The sequence below is a fragment of the Oncorhynchus mykiss genome, chromosome 23 (genome assembly GCF_013265735.2).
Source record: "Oncorhynchus mykiss isolate Arlee chromosome 23, USDA_OmykA_1.1, whole genome shotgun sequence".
NCBI lineage: Eukaryota > Metazoa > Chordata > Actinopteri > Salmoniformes > Salmonidae > Oncorhynchus > Oncorhynchus mykiss.
Genome location: NC_048587.1, coordinates 13318942 through 13342763, shown reverse-complemented (window position 1 = coordinate 13342763; position 23822 = coordinate 13318942). Strand labels below are relative to the sequence as shown.

At 41.7% G+C, this 23822-nt stretch overlaps 1 protein-coding gene across 1 annotated transcript; it reads right to left on the bottom strand.

Annotated features, from left to right (window-relative positions):
* Positions 1 to 567: 567 nt before the first annotated feature.
* Positions 568 to 23364, bottom strand: ikzf1 (IKAROS family zinc finger 1 (Ikaros)). Its single transcript, NM_001124712.1, is given in 8 exon segments — positions 568 to 2085; positions 2659 to 2793; positions 3878 to 4003; positions 4588 to 4755; positions 7135 to 7416; positions 18218 to 18340; positions 18544 to 18597; positions 23299 to 23364. Coding segments are annotated over 7 exon segments (1569 nt in total). The 5' UTR covers positions 18584 to 18597; positions 23299 to 23364; the 3' UTR covers positions 568 to 1390.
* Positions 23365 to 23822: the final 458 nt, after the last annotated feature.

Below are 23822 nucleotides of genomic sequence, written 5' to 3'. Positions count from 1 at the left end.
GGAATATACATGTCAATCATTCCCTCAGTTTTTCCTTGACCATTAGCAGCTACATTTTGAATGACTGGCATATTGTTAACTTAACGATTTAGGAAAGTTTGAGAACGTGCAATTACATTTCTGTATTTCTATCAATTTATTTAGCCATTTGGTTACCATGGCAGCATGGTTTGGTAATGAAAGAATTGAGAAGGTTGCTGACTCATGTTTCGGGTCATGTACTATACTTGTATCTTTTTGCCTAGGGTATATTCTCAATGGCTGAAATGTACAGAGCAAACACCGTTATCTATTCCATGGGATATTGTTAGATAATTTACATTAAAAGTCAAATGTATTCATGTGCCAGATGTTGCACCCTAATGATTTATGAATTGCTTTGAATAACTACAATGGATTGTCATTCAAACATCCAGGGGTAGAAATGGAATAGTGTGAAAAGTTGTCCATTTCCTCCAGTAGGAAAATACAGTGCAACCTTCTTTGAAATATCCTTGAAAATATTTGAACAGGTATATAATGTAATCCTGGTGAAGCTTACTATGAAAGAATAACAAATCAGTGTTATTTTTGTGTATGTAAAATATCCTTTATTGATATTTTGCAAGCATGATATATGGGTGAAAAGACTTTAAAAGTTTAGTCCAAATTGAGAGTCACATTTTCTTTGCCACCGAGGTAAAAAGCTGGGACAAAATCGAATCCCATCCGTACATTATATCAAACAAACATCTTTCAGTAAAAACACTCTAGTTCGGTCATTTATTCAACTCAAATTAATGTATCACATTTGATTAATGGTAGGGAATGTTTGAACTAAATAAATCAAACGGGAAACCCTAACACCAACTGTAATAAATTACAAAAAAAAAACACGGCATAAATAATATATAAAAAGTCCATATAAAAAAAACATTTAAGTAAAATAAGGAGCTAAATTTCCTTGGGTGGAATTCAAAAAGGTTATTACAGTGACGAATAACACTGTAAAGTTATAACTTAAATGTCAAGCAATACCTTGTATTCTTTAGAATAAAATATACAGATATTCCTGTCTAGGTAGGCTATCAGAAAAACAGACATGTATTTAATGTACACAGACATCAAAGGGTAGATGAATGACTTAAAACTATACAGTATGTGACACATGATACTTACTGCTGAGGCACAATGATTTTTTTAAGTTGTTTGTTCAGTTATTTGAACACCTTTTTGTTTTCTAAAAAAGCAGATCAAGGAATAGTTTTTTTTTCCTCCTGAACATGTGAAATACACATTAATTAGATTTGTTCTTCAACATGCAATTTCTTGACAATGTATAAAAATCGTGTGTGTGTGTTTAGTACATGTGTATGTATGTTCATGAGTAAGTGTGTGTTCAGTTGGCAACTCAGTAGCGATGCTCCCCTCGGGTCATGTGTGACGAAAACTCGTAACGGTCCTGACTGCGATGGCCACAGAGGTTGCACTCGAAGGGGTCTCGGAAGCCATGGCAGCCCATGTGGATGGTGTACATCACATGGTCTAGGAAGAGGATGCGGCAGTGTTCACAGCGATATGCCCTCACCTGCTCCCCCTCTCCACTCAGCACCTTGAACCCCTCCGAGGCAATCTCGATACTGGCCCGCATGGCCTCGTACTGCCGCTGCTGCTCCTCCTTCACCAGGGGCAGCACGCCATTACGTACCCCGGACGTGATGTGGTTTGTCAGGTAGATGAGGCCTGAGGCCCCGACACCTGCCTTCTCTTCATTGTTGCTCTCCGTGTCGGTGGAATCCTGGCCACTGTGGCTGGGGGAGCCGTCCTTCTCGCTGGAGGCTGACTTGGACTTTGCGAGCAACAGAAGATTTTCGGCTGCGCTGTCCTTGGCTGACAGGCCGTGGCCCTCTGCAGGGGGCTTGTGGAGGGGGTACATGGAGCCCATGACCCCCATGTCAGAGGAGGTTGGGGATGTCTGGATGAGCGGTCGGAGTGACTCGGCACCCAGGTAGTTGATGGCACTGTTGATGGCCTGGTCGATGACATGAGGCTGCATCAGTTCCCCCGGGCCACCCTCGAAGGAGATGTTGGAGAAGCGTTTCTCACCTGAGGGTTAGAAAGAGAAAACAGATGAATACCAATGTTAGACTACAATTCAAATTTTAAAAAACTCAGTTTCCTGATATCAAACATTACAAGGACTTATGTTTAATTGTGGTTCTAGTGGTCAATTTATTGGCCACTTTTGACATTGAAAAGTGATTCTCCTTATTTAGAATATTCCATTCTTTGCATTTTTCTCATGACTGATTACTTAGTTTTAGTTGTTATTTCTGACATGTTTTGTAAATATATTTGTATTGTTAGTTTAAGAAAGAGTAATCTTCAGATACATGTATAATACACCAAGGGTAAGGATCAAGTTGAAATCAATGAAAATATTATCTTTGCACAACTTAAATAAAGCTCAAACATTGTTATAATGATATGCAGATTCCAGGCACAAGGGTGATCATGCTGAATATGTGCTGTTTTTTTTTTTTTTATTGCTTATTCTGCAGCGCAAAGGTAGCAAATCCGAATGCATCAAACTGAAATACACAATTCTGACAATTGGAACCTAAGTCCTGTGCTTTACATGTTTGTTGGTATGCGAAGGTAGAAGACTTTATCCCTTACCTACAAACTTCTGTGGCATAGTGCTCTTACGTTTGGCTACATTATTAGCTAGTCTGTCTAGCACCAAGGCTCTCTTAGATCCCATCTGGCTTAAGTCTTCCCTCTGCTCATTCTGGTTGCTTTCTTCCTTTACTACTGGAAAGCAAGACAGAAAAGTAGGTTTCAGAATCAAAGTAGTGAAATCTGACCTGATAAAAAGTATAATTACTGTATAACAGGATCTTGTTACAATTTGCTAAAGCATCCCTCCCTGACTGTAGATACATGGAACAATGATGAGGAGGCCTTTATTGACAGATGTGCTGCAGTTGGTATACATTGGCCTTACTCACTAAGCAAAGCAGAGTGATCAGCCTTTCTCATCATTTCCTCTTCTTAACCTCTGCACTCTTGCCCCACTTCCTAATGTTGTCAGTTCAGTAGGCTACATGTACATCCGCCCACAATGGATCTCTCCTTTGTATAAAGAGGTCATTTTTTACGTGAGCTACATTATCTTACTATAAAAAGCTACATTATCTTACTATAAAAAGCTACATTATCTGACTATAAAAAAAGCTACATTATCTTACTATAAAAGCTACATTATCTTACTATAAAAGCTACATTATCTTACTATAAAAAGCTACATTATCTTACTGTAAAAAGCTACATTATCTTACTGTAAAAAGCTACATTATCTTACTGTAAAAAGCTACATTATCTTACTGTATTTATTTAACTTTAAACCATGTTCCACATTCACAAAAGTCTTATAAGATTTTAAGCAGAACTGTCAACACATTCTTTAACAAAACATGAACTGAGAAGAGCACAGCATTTTTTTTTTGTCATGCTCTTATTTATGGTTCATGGACTCACAGAATGAGAACTTGAAGACCATCCAAGAAAATAAGCTGCCGCTTTTTTATATATTTTTTTACCACATTTCCTTACTGAATAAAGTGTTTCCCCCTTTTAGAATAACTGGATATGAGTCATCAGTAACAGCAAAAAAAACACTCCAATATATTATGGAAGCCTTGCATCGGAAGAGAAACATTTATTCTGCAGGTAAATGTCATTCAAATCGAGCCTGACCTGTTGGAAGTATTGTTGCAATTTCAACATTGTTGGTGCATTAATGTTGCCACCAGAGTGAGTCCTGAGTGGTGACGAGTAGTCAAGTTCAAAGTAGGTCAACAGTGTGGGTGAAGGTGAGAGACTGACACACACTAACCTGTATAGATGCTGTTCTGGAGCCCCATGCACTGGAGGTAGTTGTGACACCGCTCCTTGTGTTCCTCCAGAGAGCTACGCTGCTTGTAGCTCCGCCCACAGTAAGCACACTTGTGGGGTTTTCCAACTGCAAGAAGTGACAGCGAGTATTGACAGCATTTTAATTGAGAGCCATTTTTCAAGCATGTGAGATGTCCATTGTACTGTCCATATTGTGAGTGGTGTACATGTGCATATGTTGTATTTTGACTTATAATAATGGCATTCTGTTTCATTCTCCAAAAGACCCAGTCCCATGTTTCATTGACATGATAAATGTCATGGCTTTATAATCATATCTTTGCAGATGACTGATATCCCACTGGGCAAAGACGCCAATTCAACGTCTAAGTCCTCGTTGATTGAACTTAATTTCATTGAAATCACATTGGAAACAATGTTGATTCAACCAGTGTGCGCCCAGTGGGATGGTTCCCACTCCACACTAAGACCACAGAGTACAGGGCAGGTGTTCCCTCACAATTCCACTGGGTAAGTACCACCACCTGGAAAGTTGATTTAGGCCCTAAACGGGAGAAATTGGACTGAAACAGGGAGGGACTACATGGATTACATGGTCCATTTTTTGTTTCTGTTTCAAAACCTTTTTAAAATGTTGCGTGCCCTAATGTCCACAACACACTGACCACTAATCCTACCCTCCTAACTCACCAGAGTGGGTACGCAGGTGACCGCTGAGGGCGTCTCTCCGGCGACAGGCATAGTTGCACAGGTGACACTTGAAGGGCTTCTCTCCTGAGTGGAGCTTGATGTGACGTAGCAGGTTGCCTTTCTGGGTGAAAGAAGCGCCACACTGGGTGCACTGGAATGGACGCTCTCCTGAGGACAAGAAACACCACACAGCAGGTTGTTAGGGCCAGCACACAGGAGCAGCTGCCACTCATCTACAGCATGTATCAACACTTTAAATGTAATTGGCTCGTTGCAAATGAGTGTTGGCATATTTTTCACTGACAAGCACACTTTTGTAATCTCACAAATACATAACTGCAGTATAGGTGTTTTTGTGAGTTATGCAAATATTATCATGTAGAAAATAGGAATCTTTTCAGCAAAATGTTGTTTTATGAGCTCGGACACAAAATGACAATGATGTACATTACAGCAGATTAGTATTTTGTTTGTAAGAGTAGGCCTGTATGAATGAAATTCTATGCTTTATATAACCGAGGGTTAATGCAAAGTGTTGACAGTGTGTGGGGAATGTATGAACGTGCTTTCTCTTTTGTCATCTTACAGTATGAGATGGACCCATTTTTGTCATTTGTATCAGTTTAGCAACCATTCCGAGTTTGTCATTTTGCTTTGAGCCGCACCAATGTCGGCTCGGCTCAACGAGAACAGCCTCTCTTCAGAGAATAATGGGCCCAGGTATAGAGCCATTGTTTGAATTTTGCGATCTAGATGCAAGAACTAAAGCATCTCCAACCAATAGCACCACTGTGGATGTGAATGTGGGGGTCACTGTACCGCAAGACTCCCAAGCACTAGAACACGGTGAATGATGGAGGAACTCTGAGCACAGGCCAATCAACCAGCCTATGAGGGTTTGAGAGCGGAGTGACACTCCATTTCTCCATGCACTCCCTGGCCCTGAACCTCGGAGCCGAATGGCGCTCTGATCGAACAAGAGCCTTTCAGACTCAGGCTGCCAGTTCCGTAATGCACCAGTGCCTGGGTCAATTTGATCAGAAAATCTCTTCTTTTTTTTCTCTCTTCTTCTTCGTCTCTAAAATAAGAGCAGCCCATCACAATGCAAATTCAAGCTCATTTGAATAAAGTGAAGGAAACACTTTGTGTTGAGAGCCAGTCTTCCTGATCAGTGGTTCTGGAATAAACCAATATCTAGCCTCTCTGAGTGTTGTGGCATTCTGTGAGAAGGTTTTAATATGGCTTTTTTTTCTCAAAAGGCCCCATAAAATAAGAGTTACCAGTGAAGCAGCAAAAATATAGAAAAAAGGAAACTCATTAAAAATGCATTTCAGGAGCAGACCCACCACAGAATATTTTCTATTTAAATAGGAGGCACTTCATTATATATTTTATTATATGTTATTTTGCATTTACATTAGTCTAGTGTTCCTTTCTTCCATTTTGGGTTTCATTAGTTTCTAAAGCTTGACAGTTAAGTGCCTTTTTGAAAAATGTTCCCCGTCACTGGTTTGGGTTCATTACAATAGAATATCAATTCTGAATTTTGAAAAACTTGTAATACTCGGATAATTGCCATTTTGTGGAGATTCCATTTAATTGCTGCAGATATCCTGTTTTTCAACTGTGATATAAGGGCATGTTTAGGGATTATATTCATCATACTTTTTCAATCTTATCACACAACAAATTGATCACGAGCCACTTCTCTCACGTGATCATTTAAAAGAACACTCCGAGAATTATAATTGTATAGTGGCTTCCTCAGTCACCAATACAGAATATAGTGTAGATACTACAAATGACAGATGACATACTTGACCAAATTTCGATATTTCAGTCTAAAACATCCCTTTACAGCGTTATAGACCAATATAATGACTATAGCACAGTAACTATGGGAAAATATGCCTCTGAAACTAATCCAAACCAATGAAAGCTATATATTATCCACATAAAAAAAACTCAACAATGTTTAATAACACATTATCTACTCATGTTAAGCTCTGCCAACATCAAATAGCTCCAATTGTTTAAGTAATAACTTTTACAAAAACAAGTATTCAACTGCTTCATTGCACCTCAATTACGGAGAAGTGACATGGTAACAGTTAGCAGCTCCTGGTGCTTATCTCGTTGAATTTAACACCATCGGTGGATGCCTAGCACTGTAGCATGGTAGCCTACTAAGTGGTGCTTAGTGGTCAAATATTCAAAAACATACTTATTAGGTGATAAGCACGTAATTGCCACTTTAGATTTCCAAGTAAATACCACGTAAATGGCGGACTCTAAAATAGTGTGAAACCCCAATTACTTGTGTTGAAGCCTATAACTCATGCTCTGTAGGCAACTTTGGAATAAGACCTAAGAACACAGACTAACCCTCGCAGTGCTCTGTCTACTGCTCTCGGTGTCTCAAGTGAAGATAAAGACACTGACAGAATCCATCTCATCTTCTCTACCCCACATACACATAATCTCTCTGTAAGGCTACCAGTGAGCGTGGGTGCAAAGTAAGGGCGATGAGTATCGCGGATGGCTTACCAGTGTGGCTTCGCTTGTGCACCATCAGCACATTGGGGCCAATGCAAACTATCCCACAGATATCACACTTGAGCTTCCCGTTGGGCAGGCGGATACCCCCAGCCGAGGAGTAGGGGCCCTTGCTGTCGGGGCCGCCTGCATGGGAGCCGTTCACTTTGGCCCCCGAGGCATCGAGCACGCGCAAGTCTTCCGCACACTCCTCCTCCTCCTCGCCATTCATCATCATGTCAATGGCGAGCCCATTCTCCTCGTCACAGCGAGCCTCAACTTTAATGTTACAGGCTGGAAAAGAGGGCAGTGGGCCACTGTTTAGAATAGGAACATGTTTCTGGGGGACTATAGCCTAACTAACTGTGTAGAAATATGAGTACATTACTATATTACTATTTGACTAGATGTAAATCTTTGACTTTCTATGGGACAATATGTGACTTTTTAGTTTAAGGGCATGTGTCTATGTCTCCCTCTACTTGACTGGTTGTTTTAGTCTATGAGGTCTATGAACACCTGTGAGAGCATGCCTCACCTCCAATTAACTTACTGATAGGAATAGTTAATTGCGGCGTGAGAGCATTTATATCAGCACTTTCTGTGCAGCAATCCTCAATTCAACTTTATTGGCTGAGTACACTAGGACAAAACTTTGAAACAAATTTGCTGAACTCATGCAGTGGGTTCTTGTGATCAATGTTCCAGATCAAACATAACAGATGAATAATATAGATTTCTTTTAAACTTTTGCTAAAGAAGATGGTGAAACTATATACTGCATCTCTCATCATCACTCTTCTGTGAAAATGACAGCAAGATAAACAGGAAACAGAGACACAGGAAGCCGTGTGAAACTAAGGATGGCAGCGGTGTCAACCAGACCAACAAACTATGATAAAGGCACACACAAACACGCATGCACATACACACACACACACACACACACACACACACACACACACACACACACACACACACACAAACAAATACACATAAAACGCTAACTTAAAAACACAATATCTGAACACATAGGCTAAAACTGATTGAATCAACGTTGTTTCCACATCATTTCAACAATAAAAATTAAATGTTGAATCAACGTGGAAAATTGATTGGATTTTTTTTTTTAAGTAATCAAAGTAAATAAGTAAATGTGATTGTGCCCGATTTTAAATACTGGAGGGAATAAACACTTGAAACCTTGCAAACCCCTCAACCTCATTTGCATTTCATGGTGGCTGATTTCCTCATGTGTCTACCTTGTTTGTACACCCAAAGAGGAAGAAGTGGAAATAATGAATTATAGGAATCTATAGGGGGGAAAAGGGGAAGCGTCAGAAACGAGGCCTGCCTAACCAAAATACCAAGAATTATGGAGAAGTGACAGAAAGGGAAGCACAGACAAGGAATTGTAAAACGGTGTAACTGAAACTTGAGTCTTTTTTTGCAGGACGCTTGTTTTCACTGACACTTGGAGGGAACAAGCTTCCATAGTGCGTGATTCATCCAGTGAAAGCGGAAAGGCAACTGGTGTGAACACAGTGACTTCCTGTTGCTCTCAAACACAACTTCATTATCAACCCAACACCACCATCTTGGTGATGCTGGATGAAATCAGCATTTGGTGTACAGTACTATGCTAGCTATTCAAATAATCAAATTCAACATCACATTGGTGATAGTGGATTGACCAAAGAACAATTCGTGTTAGAATTAGTTATATTATGCTAACTGCTGAAATACTGTAAGTTCAGGGCAGTACAATGCTCCTCCCTCGCCTTACAACATTTTGTCTGTTGCCCTGATGTCACTTTGCAATTGGACACATAGCCTACATGTTTTTCCACTGAGCAGGCGAGGTGAAGAGAACACAAACCACACGCCTATAGAACACAAAGGAAGCTAGCTAGATGAAAGCAGAAAGGCACGAAATAGAACAGAAAGAGAGAGCGCACCCCTATTTTCTACATTGTGGAATAATAGTGAATACATCAAAACTATGAAATAACACATACGTATGGAATCATGTAGTAAACAAAAAAGTGTTAAACAAATCAAAATATATTTTAGATTCTTCAAAGTAGCCACCCTTTGCCTTGATGACAGCTTTGCACACTCTTGGCATTCTCTCAACCAGCTTCATGAGGTAGTCACCTGGAAAACATTTGTTAAAAGTTCATTTGTGGAATTTCTATCCTTTTTAATGCGTTTGAGCCAATCAGTTGTGTTGTGACAAAGTAGGGGTGTTATACGAAGATAGCCCTATTTGGTAAAAGACCAAGTCCATGTTAGGGCAAGAACAGCTCAAATGAACAAGGAGAAACGATAGTCCATCATTACTTTAAGGCATGAAGGTCAGTCAATCTGGAAAATTCCAAGAACTTTGAAAGATTATTTATGTGCAGTCGCAAAAACCATCAAGCGTTATGTTGAAACTGGCTCTCATGAGGACCGCCACAGGAAAGGAAGACCGAGAGTTACCTCTGCTGCAGAGGATAAGTTCATTAGAGTTAATTAACTGCACCTCAGATTGCAGCCCAAATAAATGCTTCACAAAGGTCTAGAGACTACGTGAATCAGGCCTTCATGGTGAAATTTCTGCAAAGAAACCACTACTAAAGGACACCAATAAGAAGAAGAGACTTCCTTGGGCCAAGAAACACAAGCAATGGACATTAGACTGGTGGAAATCTGTCCTTTGGTCTGATTTGAATGATTTGAGAATTTGAGACTTTTGGTTCCAATCGCCGTGTCTTTGTGAGACGCGGAGTAGGTGGACGGATGATCTCCGCATGTGTGGTTCCCACCGTGAAGCATGGAGGAAGAGGTGTGGGGATGCTTTGCTGGTGATTTATTTTGAATTCAAGGCACATTTAACCAGCATGGCTATCACAGCATTATGCAGCAATACGCCATCACGTCTGGTTTGCTCTTAGTGAGACTATCATTTGTTTTTCAACAGGACAATGACCAAAACAACACCTCCAGGCTGTGTAAGGGCTACTTGACCAAGAAGGAGAGTGATGGTGCTGCATCAGGTGATCCCCCGACCTCAACCCAATTGAGATGGTTTGGGATGAATTGGACTGCAGAGTGTAGGAAAAGCAACCAACAAGTGCTCAGCATATGTGGGAACTACTTCAAGACTGTTGGAAAAGCATTCCTCATGAAGCTGGTAAAGATAATGCAAGAGTGTGCAAAGCTGCCATCAAGGCAATGTATGGCTATTTTAAAGAATCTCAAAAATAAAATATATTTGGGTTTGTTTAACACTTTTTTGGTTACTACATGATTCCATATGTGTTATTTCATAGTTTTGATGTCTTCACTATTATTCAATGTAGAAAATAGTAAAATAAAGAAAAACCCTTGAATGAGTAAGTGTGTCCTGGATACAGCCCTTAGCCGTGGTATATTGACCATATACCACAAACTTTGAGGTGCCTTATTGCTATTATAAACTGGTTACCAATGTAAATAACTTGAAAATAAAATAAAAGAGAGCCGCACACTCTAGGAGCTCAGATGCAAAAATTTAATTACCAACGCTTCGACAGCCAAGCTGTCTTCATCAGGGTTTATGTCGAAACGTTGGTAATTAACTTTTATTTTATTATTTTATTTTCAAGTTTTCTACTCCGCTAGCCAGCACCTCGTCTTAATAGGTGTGCGTTTCTTTTTCTTCTAGACCAATGTAAATAAAACACTGAACAAGTATTTTTGCATCATACCCGTGTCATATTGTCTGATATACACACAGCTGAAATGTTGTTTCAGCCAATCAGCATTGAGAACCCAAACTACCACGTTTATAATTATTGTTAATTTGACTTAAATGTCTGACGTTGACATTGAGAGGCAGATTTAGAGATTAATGGTAGCTGTTTTATTGCTCTCATTGTTTGCCCTTCTCTGTGTGATTTAACACTTGCTTCCCAAAACAAGTAAATCAAGGTGTGGGACTGTGTGACAAACATGATATAAAGTAAAAACCCTTCCATTTTTTTACCAGGCATGTCAGTACAATGATGTCCTACACCGTCCAAACTTAGACGACGTTGGGCCAATTGTATGCCATCATATGGGACTCCCAATCACTGCCGGTTGTGAAACAGCCTGGATTTGAACCAGGGTGTCTGTAGTGACACCTCTAGCACTGAAATGTAGTGACTTAGGCCGCTGCGTCACTCGGGAGCCCCCCTTCTTCCCATCCCGAATTTTGTCGCAATTTCCCCATACTGTATATCGCTGAGAAGCTACAGCACAGCAGTAGTAGTTCCCTCTGCCTTGCTAGGTTCAGTGCTATCTGTCTCAGCTATGTGATAGTGAGTAAGAGAGGGGCCTGAGCGACAACATGAGGGTTAGTGTAGAACACTGAAGCTCAGGTATCTTTCCAGAGACTTTCAATGACAAAACCCTGGTCTTATTCACTTTACTTGGAAGTTAAAGAAATAAACATACTTTTCAACACTGTAGGCTATCATATAAAATCAGCAAAAAATATTATTACTATACTGTACTATTACTGTCAACTGCGTTTATTTTCAGCAAACTTAACGTGTAAATATTTGCATGAACATAAGATTCAACAACTGAGACATAAACTGAACAAGTTCCACAGACATGTGACTAACAGAAATGGAATAATGTGTCCCTGAACAAAGGGGTGGTCAAAATCAAAAGTAACAATCAGTACCTGGTGTGGCCACCAGCTGCATTAAGTACTGCAGTCCATCTCCTCCTCATGGACTGCACCAGATTTGCCAGTTCTTGCTGTGAGATGTTACCACACTCTTCCACCAAGGCACCTGCAAGTTCCCAGACATTTCTGGGGAGAATGGCCCTAGCCCTCACCCTCCGATCCAACAGGTCCCAGACTTGCTCAACGGGATTGAGATCCGGGCTCTTCGCGGGCAATGGCAGAACACTGACATACCTGTCTTGCAGGAAATCATGCACAGAAGGAGCAGTATGGGTGGTGGCATTGTCATGCTGCAGGATCATGTCAGGATGAGCCTGTAGGAAGGGTACCACATGAGGGAGGAGGATGTCTTCCCTGTAACACACAGCGTTGAGATTGCCTGAAATGACAACAAGCTCAGTCCGATGATGTTGTGACACACCGCCCCAGACCATGACGGACCCTCTACCTCCAAATCGATCCCGCTCCAGAGTACAGGCCTCGGTGTAACGCTCATTCCTTCGACAATATACGCGAATCCGACCATCACCCCTGGTGAGACAAAACCGCGATTCGTCAGTGAAGAGAACTTTTTGCCTGTCCCGTCTGGTCCAGCGACGGTGGGTATGCACCCATAGGCGATTTTGTTGCCGGTCATGTCTGGTGAGGACCTACCTTAGAACAGGCCTACAAGCCCTCAGTCCAGCCTCTCTCAGCCTATTGCGGACAGTCTGAGCACTGATGGAGGGATTGCGCATCCGGGTGTGCGTCCGGGTGTAACTCGGGCAGTTGTTGTTGCCATCCTGTACCTGTCCCGCAGGTTCGGATGTTCGGATGTACCGATCCTGTGCAGGTGTTGTTACACATGGTCTTCCACTGCGAGGACGATCAGCTGTCCGTCCTGTTTCCCTGTTGCGCTGTCTTAGGCGTCTCACAGTACAGACATTGCAATTTATTGTCCTAGCCACATCTAGTCCTAGTCCTCACGCCTCCTTGCAGCATGCCTAAGGCACGTTCACGTGGATGAGAAAGATCCCTGGGCATCTTTCTTTTGGTGTTTTTCAGAGTCAGTAGAAAGGCCTCTTTAGTGTCCTAAGTTTTCATAACTGTGACCTTAATTGCCTACCGTTTGTAAGCTGTTAGTGTCTTAACGACCAATCCACAGGTGCATGTTCATTAATTGTTTACGGTTCATTGAACAAGCATGGGAAACGGTGTTTAAACCCTTTACATTGAAGATCTGTGAACTTATTTGGATTTTTACAAATGATCTTTGAAAGACAGGGTCCTGAAAAGGGACATTTCTTTTTGTTGCTGAGTTTACTTAGTAACAGCTCCAGCTTCATTGATTTGATACATTGGTACAAAAGAGACGCCACATTTCTAAATTCACAAGCTATACTGAACAAAAATATAAATTCAAAGTGTTGGTCCCATGTTTCATGAGCTGAAAAAAAAATCCCAGACATTTTCCATAAGCACATAAAGCGTATTTCTCTCAATTGTCGTGCACAAATTAGTTTAGATCCCTATTTCTCCTTTGCCAAGATAGTCCATCCACCTGACAGGTGTGGCAATAAGCTGATTAAACCGCATGATCATTACATAGGTGCGCCTTGTGTTGGTTGTGTTGTGTGACAAAACGTTTTTATTGTCCACGTTTTGTCACACAACACAATGCCACAGATGTCTCAAGTTTTGAGGGATCATGTAATTGGCATGCTGACTGCAGGAATGTCCACCAGAGCTGTTGCCAGAGAATTAACGGTAGAAATTAACATTCAAACGGCCTCCAATGTCGTTTTAGAGAATTTGGCAGTACGTCCAATCGGCCTCACAACCACAGACCATGTGTAACCACGCCAGCCCAGAACCTCCACATCCGGCTTCTTCACCTACGAGATTGTCTGAGTGGGGGTGGAGGTCTGAGTGGGGGTGGAGGGAGGTTGCTGAGGTTTATGTGTCTGTCATAAAACTCTTTTGTGGAGAAAAACTAATTCTGATTGGCTGGGCCTGGCTCCCCAGTGGGTGGCCCTGGCTTCCAAGTGGGTGGGCCTATGCCCTCCCAGCCCCCCCCCCCCCCCCCCCCCCCCCCCTGAACTGAACTGTAACTCAGTAAAATACATTTTTGTTCAGTATAAGAAAAGAATACACAGGAAACACAGGTAACTGATAACAAGTCATTGGTGTTGGCTTAGATATCTAGTGTGGAAGTAAAAATAGCCTGTTGGAGGTTCCTGTAACGGGGCTTTTTTTCTCACTGCCTGATGAAAATAGGCCAGTGTGTGCTTGCCTGACTGTGGAAACAACCACATGTGTGTAAAACCATGTTAATGCCACACTGAACATGACTCCTTTGAGTGTGTCAGTGTTGATTAGGAGCACCAAAAACAAAGTGGACTTTTCTACTAGCCTTGAATTTCCGAGAACTCAAAAGCTTAGCACTCGGGGATGAAATAAACACGTTTGTCGTGAATGACTTAATAACTCTAATGATTCATAGCGAAAAAGAAATTGTGTCACCAGAAAGACCTACTGTGACATGTCATTTTACTGTCTGTGTGACTGTAATGACCAAATATATGTTTTATTAACAATGGAATTCAATAAGGCAACTTGTAAAGCATACTTGTGAGATGATATGTCTTGTACTCCCCACACAAGGGGAATACTTGTTGTGCTTGTTGACTTGTATGGTGAGGCAATGAAGGATGAACCTGGAGACGCTTTGTAGGACGAACCTATGCTAGCTTTGGAAAGTAAATGGAAAACTGCAAAAAGCAACCAGGCTTTGAGGCCTTGAGCTTCCGTTATACTTTCAGCCTCCCTGTCTCAGTTACACGATCCTGTGTGCGATTTGCACTTCAGGCCCATAGCCTTTGTACCACATGATCCTGACAGATAATAATAACTCCCTGATGCATTTGGGGTTGATCAGCGAGCCAGCGATGCACTGCATAGATATAACAGTCACTTCCTCTCACACTGGTGATTAGATCTTCAGGGAGTGCAGAGCAACACATATACACAAACACTTACACTCGCTCACACTCAAAGACCAACACATACCAACAGACGCACACCCTATTGTCTATGTTTAGGCCGACCTCTCTCCTGATTCAGGACCTCTTCAAAATACTATAAGACCAGATATAGAGATGAGGAATCATTCAACCCGTCCTTAAAAAACAAACTCAACAAAGAACACAATACAGTAACTTTTATCACTGATGACCTCTCATGACCTCTCAGTGAATTTACAAAAACATGTTGAAAGTACTATGGAATAATGTCTGTAACGACATTCCCAAATTGATCAACAAATATCATTCAATTGACTTAGGAAGCGCTCGTAAAAATTCTAAACTGTCTGACTGTGATCTCTAAGTCATAGTCCCCATTGTGCATCAGTGAAGATTTGAGTCATTTGAGCTGTTTTTCCTAATATGTAAAATCTGGCAAGTGAAATGACTAATCATAGGCTCAGCCACAAAGACAGTCATATGGAGAAAGCCATGGCTGACTAGGGCAAACCACAGCAGCATATGCCTGTGTTCCCCATGGCCTACTCTTCTATCTCTAGCTCAACTGCACACTTGCACAGAGCCCCCCCCCCCCCCCCCAAAAAAAGGCGCATTTATGACCAAAATATCAGGAAGTAGTAGGGGCTAGTCCATGTAATGCTTTCAGAAATGTAATCAGTTGGTGGATCATGAATAAAAATTGGAATTGCAGCTGCTGGACGTGAAAGTCTCATCATGTCTTATGATGATTGCTCCACAACAAATACTGACCGACGTGTTCACGTCAACTAAGGTGAATCTTGATAAAGACACGTGTGTACTTCATGATAGGTAGGGCAGTTACAATAACTCCCCGGTGCATGACAATGGGCATCCTTGTCGTAAACTATGGCACGCTGGCAAGGGCTGGAGTTCCTTATGTGTGCTGCTGAGTTAACAGCTTGACAGTTGAAGTGAAAGCGTGTGTGTGTGTGTGTGTGTTTGCAGGTGCGTTAGCAGTGCGGTGGTGCGATGCGCTGGGATGTGCGGTGCTGATCTCTGAACTCGACTCTGCTCCTGAAGTCTTTATCTCCTGGAGTGTTGAAACTGACTGATGGCAAGTTCTTCTTAGGAAACTCTTGCACATCCTATTTCAGTTTCCTCTGCTGTGACATGTTATTTGACATACGCCGCCTCAAAGTGCAACGGTACACGACACCACACCGCTATCTGGAGCTAATACAGAAGGAGCGACATTCTAATTTTACGCCACACTTTATAGCAACACTTACGGTGTATTGTAGTTATCACAATGGATCACCGACACATCCCACAAAGACACCCTAGCTATTGGTTGCATGAGCTACTGTACTTTTAGGCATAGAATATGATATGGTTCACCTTGCATGCAGGTAGGGGTGCTTTTCACAAATGTTCCCATGAAGCAACAATTAAAATTCCAAAACTCCGTGTGGTAAATGCTGCCTGGTGTCCCCTGATATCGCAGTCATGTCCCGAGTTGAAATAAACGTGTACATCAACTAATGCTAATATTATGTCCATGATATTCCCTGGCTTAATTTAGTAACATCCTCATATCAAGGGCACATTAGCCATTCCTTAAGGTTTTGCACATCATGAGACGGATCAGAGAAATGTGCAACCTTTCCTGCCAATGACCTAAATGCATCAATAACTTTTAGATTGCATGTTCAAAAGAACTGTGTTTGGTGAAAGTGCCAGATTGCAAGTAATGAGTGGATCTAAGGGATTGTTGTTACATGTGGCAACCGCTTGTTGGGATGCCGTTACGAAATGTTATGTTACTAACAAAATAGTTATGTTACTAAGACATTTGTTTTTATGATATGTGCAGTGAGCTCCAAAAGTGTTAGGACAGTGACAATGTTGTTGTTGTTTTGGCTCTGTACTCTGAAATTATACAATAACTACGAGGTTAAAGTGCTGATTTTTTGTAGAGTATGTCAGCTTTTTGGGGGGCGTATTTTAATCCATATTAGGTGGACTGTTTAGAAATTACAGCACATTTTGTACATAGTCCCCCATTTGAAGAGACCTAAAGTATTGGGACATATTCACTTATGCTGAGTGTACAAAACATTAGGAACTCATTCCTAATACTGAGTTGCACCCCCTTTTGCACTCAGAACAGCTTCAATTTGTTGGGGCATGGGCTCTACAAGGTCTCAAGACAATTCCACAGGAATGCTGGCCCATGTTGACGCCAATGCTTCCCACAGTTGTGTCATGTTGGCTGGATATCCTTTGTGTAGTGGACCATTTTTGATACACAAGTGAAACTGTTGAGCGCAAAAAAAAACAGCAGTGTTGCAGTTCTTGACACACTCAAACCGGTGCGCCTGGCACCTACTACCGTACCCTATTCAAAGGGACTTACATTTTTTGTCTTGCCCATTTCCCCTCTGAATTGCACACATACACAATCCATGTCTCAATTGTCTCAAGGCTTAAAAATATTTTTTTAACCTGTCTCATCCCCTTCATCTACACTGATTTAAGGTGGATTTAACAAGTGACATAAGGAATCATAGGTTTTACGAGGATTCACCTGGTCTGTCTGTCATGGAAAGAGTGAGAAGGTTACAGATGCATAAATATCTAACCCCCCCCCCCCCCCCCCCCAAAAAAAAATGCTAACCTCCCCTGTTATTGTATTGGTGAGAGGTTTGGGGGGGGGGGAGTATAATATTTACGCCTCTGTAATTTTCTTACTTTTCATTATTCACGATTCATTCAGGAGTATCCGTAATCATGGTAGCGTCCACATGAATGTAGAAGTGTTTGGAAACATATTTATGCTTATTTACAATAAAGGTTATTCCAAAATGACACTACATTATTTACCATTAATTTCTATTGGGCACATAATTATCTGAACAAAACAGCAAATGCATCCAACAAATTTATAGAGTCAAACCTTGATGTAGTCATTGTGTTATAGGAATATGGGACCAAATACTAAACTTTTGACTACTTTAATACACATATAAGTGAATTTGTCCCAATACCTTTGGTGCCCTAAAATGAGAGGACTATGTACAAAAAGTGCTGAAATGTATTTTAAGTGTAGGCGGGTGTAACAAACACATGTATTGTTAATTATTCATGTATTTCGTCATGTATTTCCACATCATTTTTAAAAAGATCATTATTTTCATTATTATTATTAGCAACAACAGTGCTACTACTTTTGAGGGTTTAGATATTTCTGAAGGTGCTCTGGAAACGTCCAGGTTTTGGGGTATACAGGTAAAGGTTTGATGGATATACTGGTCTAGGTGCAGCAACTTAACTGGTTCATAGGCCTACTGATGTAGGAGTGGTGCATTAGGGAAGCACGGTGAAACTCATGTGATCTGTCACTCACCCAAGCCTTCTTTGTCACCCCTGTTGTTGTGTTGCAGATTGGAGCTAGCAGACAGGTCCTCTGGGATGGGCATGGCCTCGTCGTTCTCCTCAGACACATCATTGGGAGGGGGGCTGTCCCTGCCTACATGGGGAAACACCAGCAAACCCATTAGCCACCAGAACATGGTTCATTATTGCTCATAATATAGAACCATAATTATCTATAATCTATTACATGTGGTATGACTGTGCCACTCAGCTTGGGCTCTGTGCAACTCACGCTGTGCTTCTCTGTTCTACCAGACATGCTCCTACAGTGCCAGTTCTGAAAACAGAAGCTCTTACCTGGCATCTGAGACATCTCCTGTGCCTCCTCCATCTCCATTCGGTGCAGGTACTCTAATGGGATAGAGAGACACAGCGATGTAGATGTGTTTAAATGCAATCAACGGCTCCGCAGGGCTGAAAAAAACACAACATTATAAAAAGCCACAGCTGACTAAAGGGGTGACCTCTCTCTGTACAACTCCGTCACCCCGGCAAGATCACTCTTGTCACACCGAAAGACACACCACTGTCCCCCACATTACATTACAAAGAATTACAGACATTTTCATTACATGTCTGACAGAGAGGGCGGGCTGGGAGAGTGGCTTGGCCCCGCATGATGGGCTATGGCGATGGGGGTGCTGGGAAGGGGCTTTCAGACCACATTTGTTATTTATTGTTAATTTCCTGCCACGTAATCATCCACAAATGCAAACTGACTGCCGCAAAATTAAGCAGAAAATTAACTGGCCCTAGGTCACTGAGGATGCGTCTGTTTGCCCGTGCCAAGCTTATCGGCGCTCGTGTTCGCTCTAATTTACTGAGCATGCATCGCTGAGCGCGCCACTACCTCGAGCACAGACATGTGCGAGAGGAGCCACAATCAGAAACAAAGAGAGAGGAGAGGGAGAAAGATAAGAAAGAGAGAGAGAGGAAGAGGGAGACAGACAGTCCGAGAGAGATGCAGAGCGGGACCCGGAAAGAGAGAGCGAGACAGAGAAAGATAGAGAGGGGGAAGATACAGAGATAGAGAGGGGAGGGAACTAAGACTGACAGGGAGTGTGCCAGAGAGCGAAAGTGGAGAGAGAGAACCAGGGACAGGGAGATCGATAGAGGAAGGCCGAGGGGCCCCGAAGTAAGTTTCTCTCGCACAAGAGGGGGCAGTTTAATGAAGAAGAGCACATCCCCTGGCCAGAGCCTGCTGCATATCTGAGGAGTCACCAGTGCGCGTGGCCCCATTAATAATGCATCCCCCTCAAGCCTGCAGCAGATGGGCACAACAGCCTCAGCCTCGGCTCCGCCACTTCAAGAAGGCCCTTGGTGGAGCCGCTTGCCCGGCCCAGCCAGCCACACAGGGAGAAGTGAAGCTCCCTAAAATAGCGAAGCAAGCCCAAGGGAGAAGGGGAACCTAGGCCTTCCTGTTTTACTGACAGATGGCTCCACACATTTGGAACAAATAGTGGGAAGCCACCAAGCAGCCCCCGCCACTGTTGCAACGCACAATGTTCAGCGGACAGGCGAGTCGAGGCTGAGTTCCACAACCCACAGACACCCAGGACTCACGTGGGGGAGGTGGTGGGGAGGTTGCCGAGGGGGTGGGAAGGGCAGAGGTCATTAGTGCAGGAGATGTGGCGCAGAAAGCGCAGTTGGTGTTGCGTGCTGATGTGTGTCGATATAAGACTAGGAGGCCATGCCTGCGTCATCATTCTTTAGCATCTGGAGGTCGAGAGGGGGTGGTATTCTCATGTGCCCTTTTTTTCTGGGCAGATGGTGCGAAGGGAAATACTGATGGTGTTGGTGGGGGACTTTGACAGAAGTGAGAAATGCATTCCCATGTTAAACCACAAGCGAGTTGTGTAGGCATGTGGAGAGCAAGGTGCATGAGAACATTCAGGAAGTTGTATATTCACCCAAAGTGACACCGTTCTTACTTTTAGTACCTGATGCTAGATTCAAGTAATGTTTTGGGGGACGGGGAGCATTTTTCTTATCATACTTTTATCCCCTGTCTAAGGTTCACCGTAACGTTTCATTTTGATCCACAGGCGTTTGTGAAAAAATACAATTAGTTGAATTTCTTGCTCTAATGTTTTTTTCCCCCTTGTTGATAATTCTCAATATGTTGTATATTTTGTGGATGGTTTCATTCAGACAATATTCCAGAATGACACCACCTTCTAAAGTCCAGTATGACAAAACAAGGCACTAACGGCAACAGCTGCTTTATGAAAGTGCCTCATAAAGGTCAGGAAGAGTCATGGCAGTGGGTTTGAGTGCGCTTACTAAGGGGAGGAGAGACAGGAAGAGGGCTGTGGGTTCACAACACCCTCAGTCCTAACTCAAGGGATTGTGTGTGGGTGTGTGTGTGTGTGTGTGTGTGTGTGTGTGGGGGGGGGGGGGGGGGGGGGGGGGGGGGAGCAGGGTGGAGACTGAAACAGCCTAACCGTTAAACAGCCAAAGTGGACTACACCAGCACACTTTGGATAATGGGAGGAAGTAAAAACGGACAGACAGGGTTTTATAACATAAACTATAATCTAGCAACTCATATTCATCCTTAAATGTTGGAATATCAACAAAAATCATATGCAAATTACATGGGGGCTAATACCAATGAATCAAACAGTCATATATGAAAATCAATACAATCTAGGTGGTGATATAGAACATCAGGCTAAGTTTTTCAGACGTTTTTGTTGTTGGTGAAAATTAAAACAAGAAACGTATCATATCAGGTATTCTTACTTGAAATGTTTTTGTTCCCAAACTATTATTAGCATATGCTGCTTCTGTGAGAAGTGTGATTCAAGACTGTACTTGAAAATACTCATGTGTTTCTCCAGAAAATTCATTTTGACATATGGCATACAAAAAACAATCACTCATTAAGAACAGTGGCTTTTGTGGCAATTTTTTCCTAAAATACAATGTTATCAGTTTGATTAATATATTTTGATAAGGAGATTTAAAAAAAATGGATATGACATTTTGTGTACTGAGTCCCACCTCATCCATTGCGGTGTTAAATAAAACAACATTTGTGCCATAACTCGCTCATGCCTTACCAGCGACCCACCTGTGGTTCCAAACCCACAATTTGGGGAACCATGCCCTACTACACTATACCACGTAATATAATAAACAGTCAAAACAGTCATCTTTTAATATTTATACAGCAAATTCTCATTGGAAATTAAGGAAATGTGTCGCCATGAATTGAAAGATGATAATCTTACTGAGCAGATGTTTGGGCACCTATTGTAAAGGGTTGGAATGGCTACATTACAGGGGCGAAATGAGTTTCCTTATAGGGTCTTCAATTGCATCTGACACACTTCATTACCCTCGTATTCAGTGACGATCATTTTAATAACTGCCTTTCTTTCGCTTTCCCCTTCCTCAGTCTGCTCGTAACAAGGAAGTGGATGTGTCCATAAGCATGTGTTTGCAGCATTTCAACCATCCTCAATCCGAAGAAGCAGATACATAAAATGTCGTAATTGTGCTATGGGGTGGGGTGCAAGTCATTGCTTGATTTACTAATAGTAATTTCAATATACTGAGTTGATTTCATATGAGGGCAAGTACATTTGACTAGTTGTTGTGTTTTTAATTTTGGATTCATTTTTAAAATCCACTTTTAAAAAGTATGTAGGCTACTACCATCAAATTGAAATGCAAGTGTTTAGCTGCCCTAAAAAAAGTGAGTACCTTAGAGAACACCTGCTCTTTCCATGACAGACTGACGAGGTCAATCCAAATGAAAACGTCAGTCAGTTTTTGCCCAGCGGGAGGCTATGTTAACAGAATTGAAATATTGTTATCAACACATTAAATCAAGTTAAAACAATATCAACGTGGCTTTTGATGCTTTGTGAGTACAAACTGGACAATGCGCAAATGATATACCTTCTTATGTTTAACCAAATGAATTAGACTTGAGTTGGATTTTGCATTGTTTATTTATATAGTTCTACGTTATAGGAATATAATAACCTACGAGTTAAAGTTTGTAGAATTATTATGTCCCAGTGCACAGAAGTGTGAGAAGTTTTGTGGACTTGTTTCCCCAATTTTTCTCTCAAAATGAATCTTCCTTTGGTGTTTTTGTTGAATGTCAGTTTCACAACATGTTAACAGTTACTTGAGTCCTGCCCACCAATACTATCTCAACACACAAGTCATGTTCGGCTCAGACCAACCAATGGTTGCGAACGTCTTGGGCACCTTGAAACAGGATTTCGAAGTGTGTGTGTGTGTCTCTTTTTCATGTAACTTTGAGAAAGCAGAGAAACACCACGTTTTTTTATCTTGTAGGCAACGTAGTATAGCTAATTAGTTTCAGCAGTCTCATTGAGGAGTGTTAATATAATGTTTTTGCGTTTATTTGAACTCAGGCCTACTTCGTTTGATTTGTAATAATATGAAGTGGACTTCTGAAATAAGAACTCTTGAATGACATGAAGCTTGAATGACATGAAGCAAAATAGTTATAATTAGATATTCATTCTGGATGCGCACAGTTGCAACAGGTGTTGATCTGGTACGAAAAGTGAAAGGAGTCTATGTAAAACTTGCAAACCACAAAAACGTATTTTTGTTTTTATATTAACCATAATTATTTTAAACTTTAATCGTCAATGGCAAGAAATATAACCTGATACTTCTATATGGTCAAGATAATTGTGAGCAATTCCTGCAATCTCCAAAAAGGAGTATGGGAAAAGAGGAACATTTTCCATTATTCCATTATTTTCCTAAGTGCGTTTGAAATTAACTACAATGCTGATCAAAATTGTATAACATTCATTAAACATGACAATTTCCCTGGACTTTTTGGTCAAATCCGTTACATGCGCCACTATACAAACACTCACATCACAGGATTTCAGACGCTCGCGCACCTGCACCAGACTTCAGGACAATGTTTTCCAATCCGCTACATAGTTCTTTTTCTTTTTTTACGAGTAAGGCCCTTTCTTACTATTTAGAAACACGAATAAACGCTTTAAATGAGTTCGAAGTTAACAAGCATCGTGAAAGTTACTCTACCTGCTATTCCTTGAGTTTGCAATATGAAGTTCTTCCAACTCTCCCCCGCTCCATGTGCAGAAGTTCGAAGCGCCGCGGCAGCCCCATGGAACTCTGCCCTCGGTCCCTCCCCTCTCCACTGTACTTCCTCTTTCCAGCCTAACATTTCAATGTTTCTGTGCTCGACTGAGGCATTTTGCTTGCTTTTATCCAGAGGTCGAGTCTGCTTGGGGAGTGGAGGCAGCAGCCCTTAGCTCTTGCTTTGTATCGTGCCAATAAAAGCTGACACCCAGTAGACCATTACTGGCAGCCATGCATGAGATGGGATGAGGCGCACAGGAGACTGGACGATTCATTGTTTATTTATTTATTTCGTAGAGAAGGATGGGGACTCCTCACTTGCATATGAGCAGCTCCCCTTCTGTCACCTGTTCTGGCATCCTATAAGAGTCACAGCGCAATTAAAACGACAACTGTGTTGGTTTCAAATTATGTGTAAACAAATATTGTGACAGGTACACCACAACCATTGTGTAAAGTTGCAT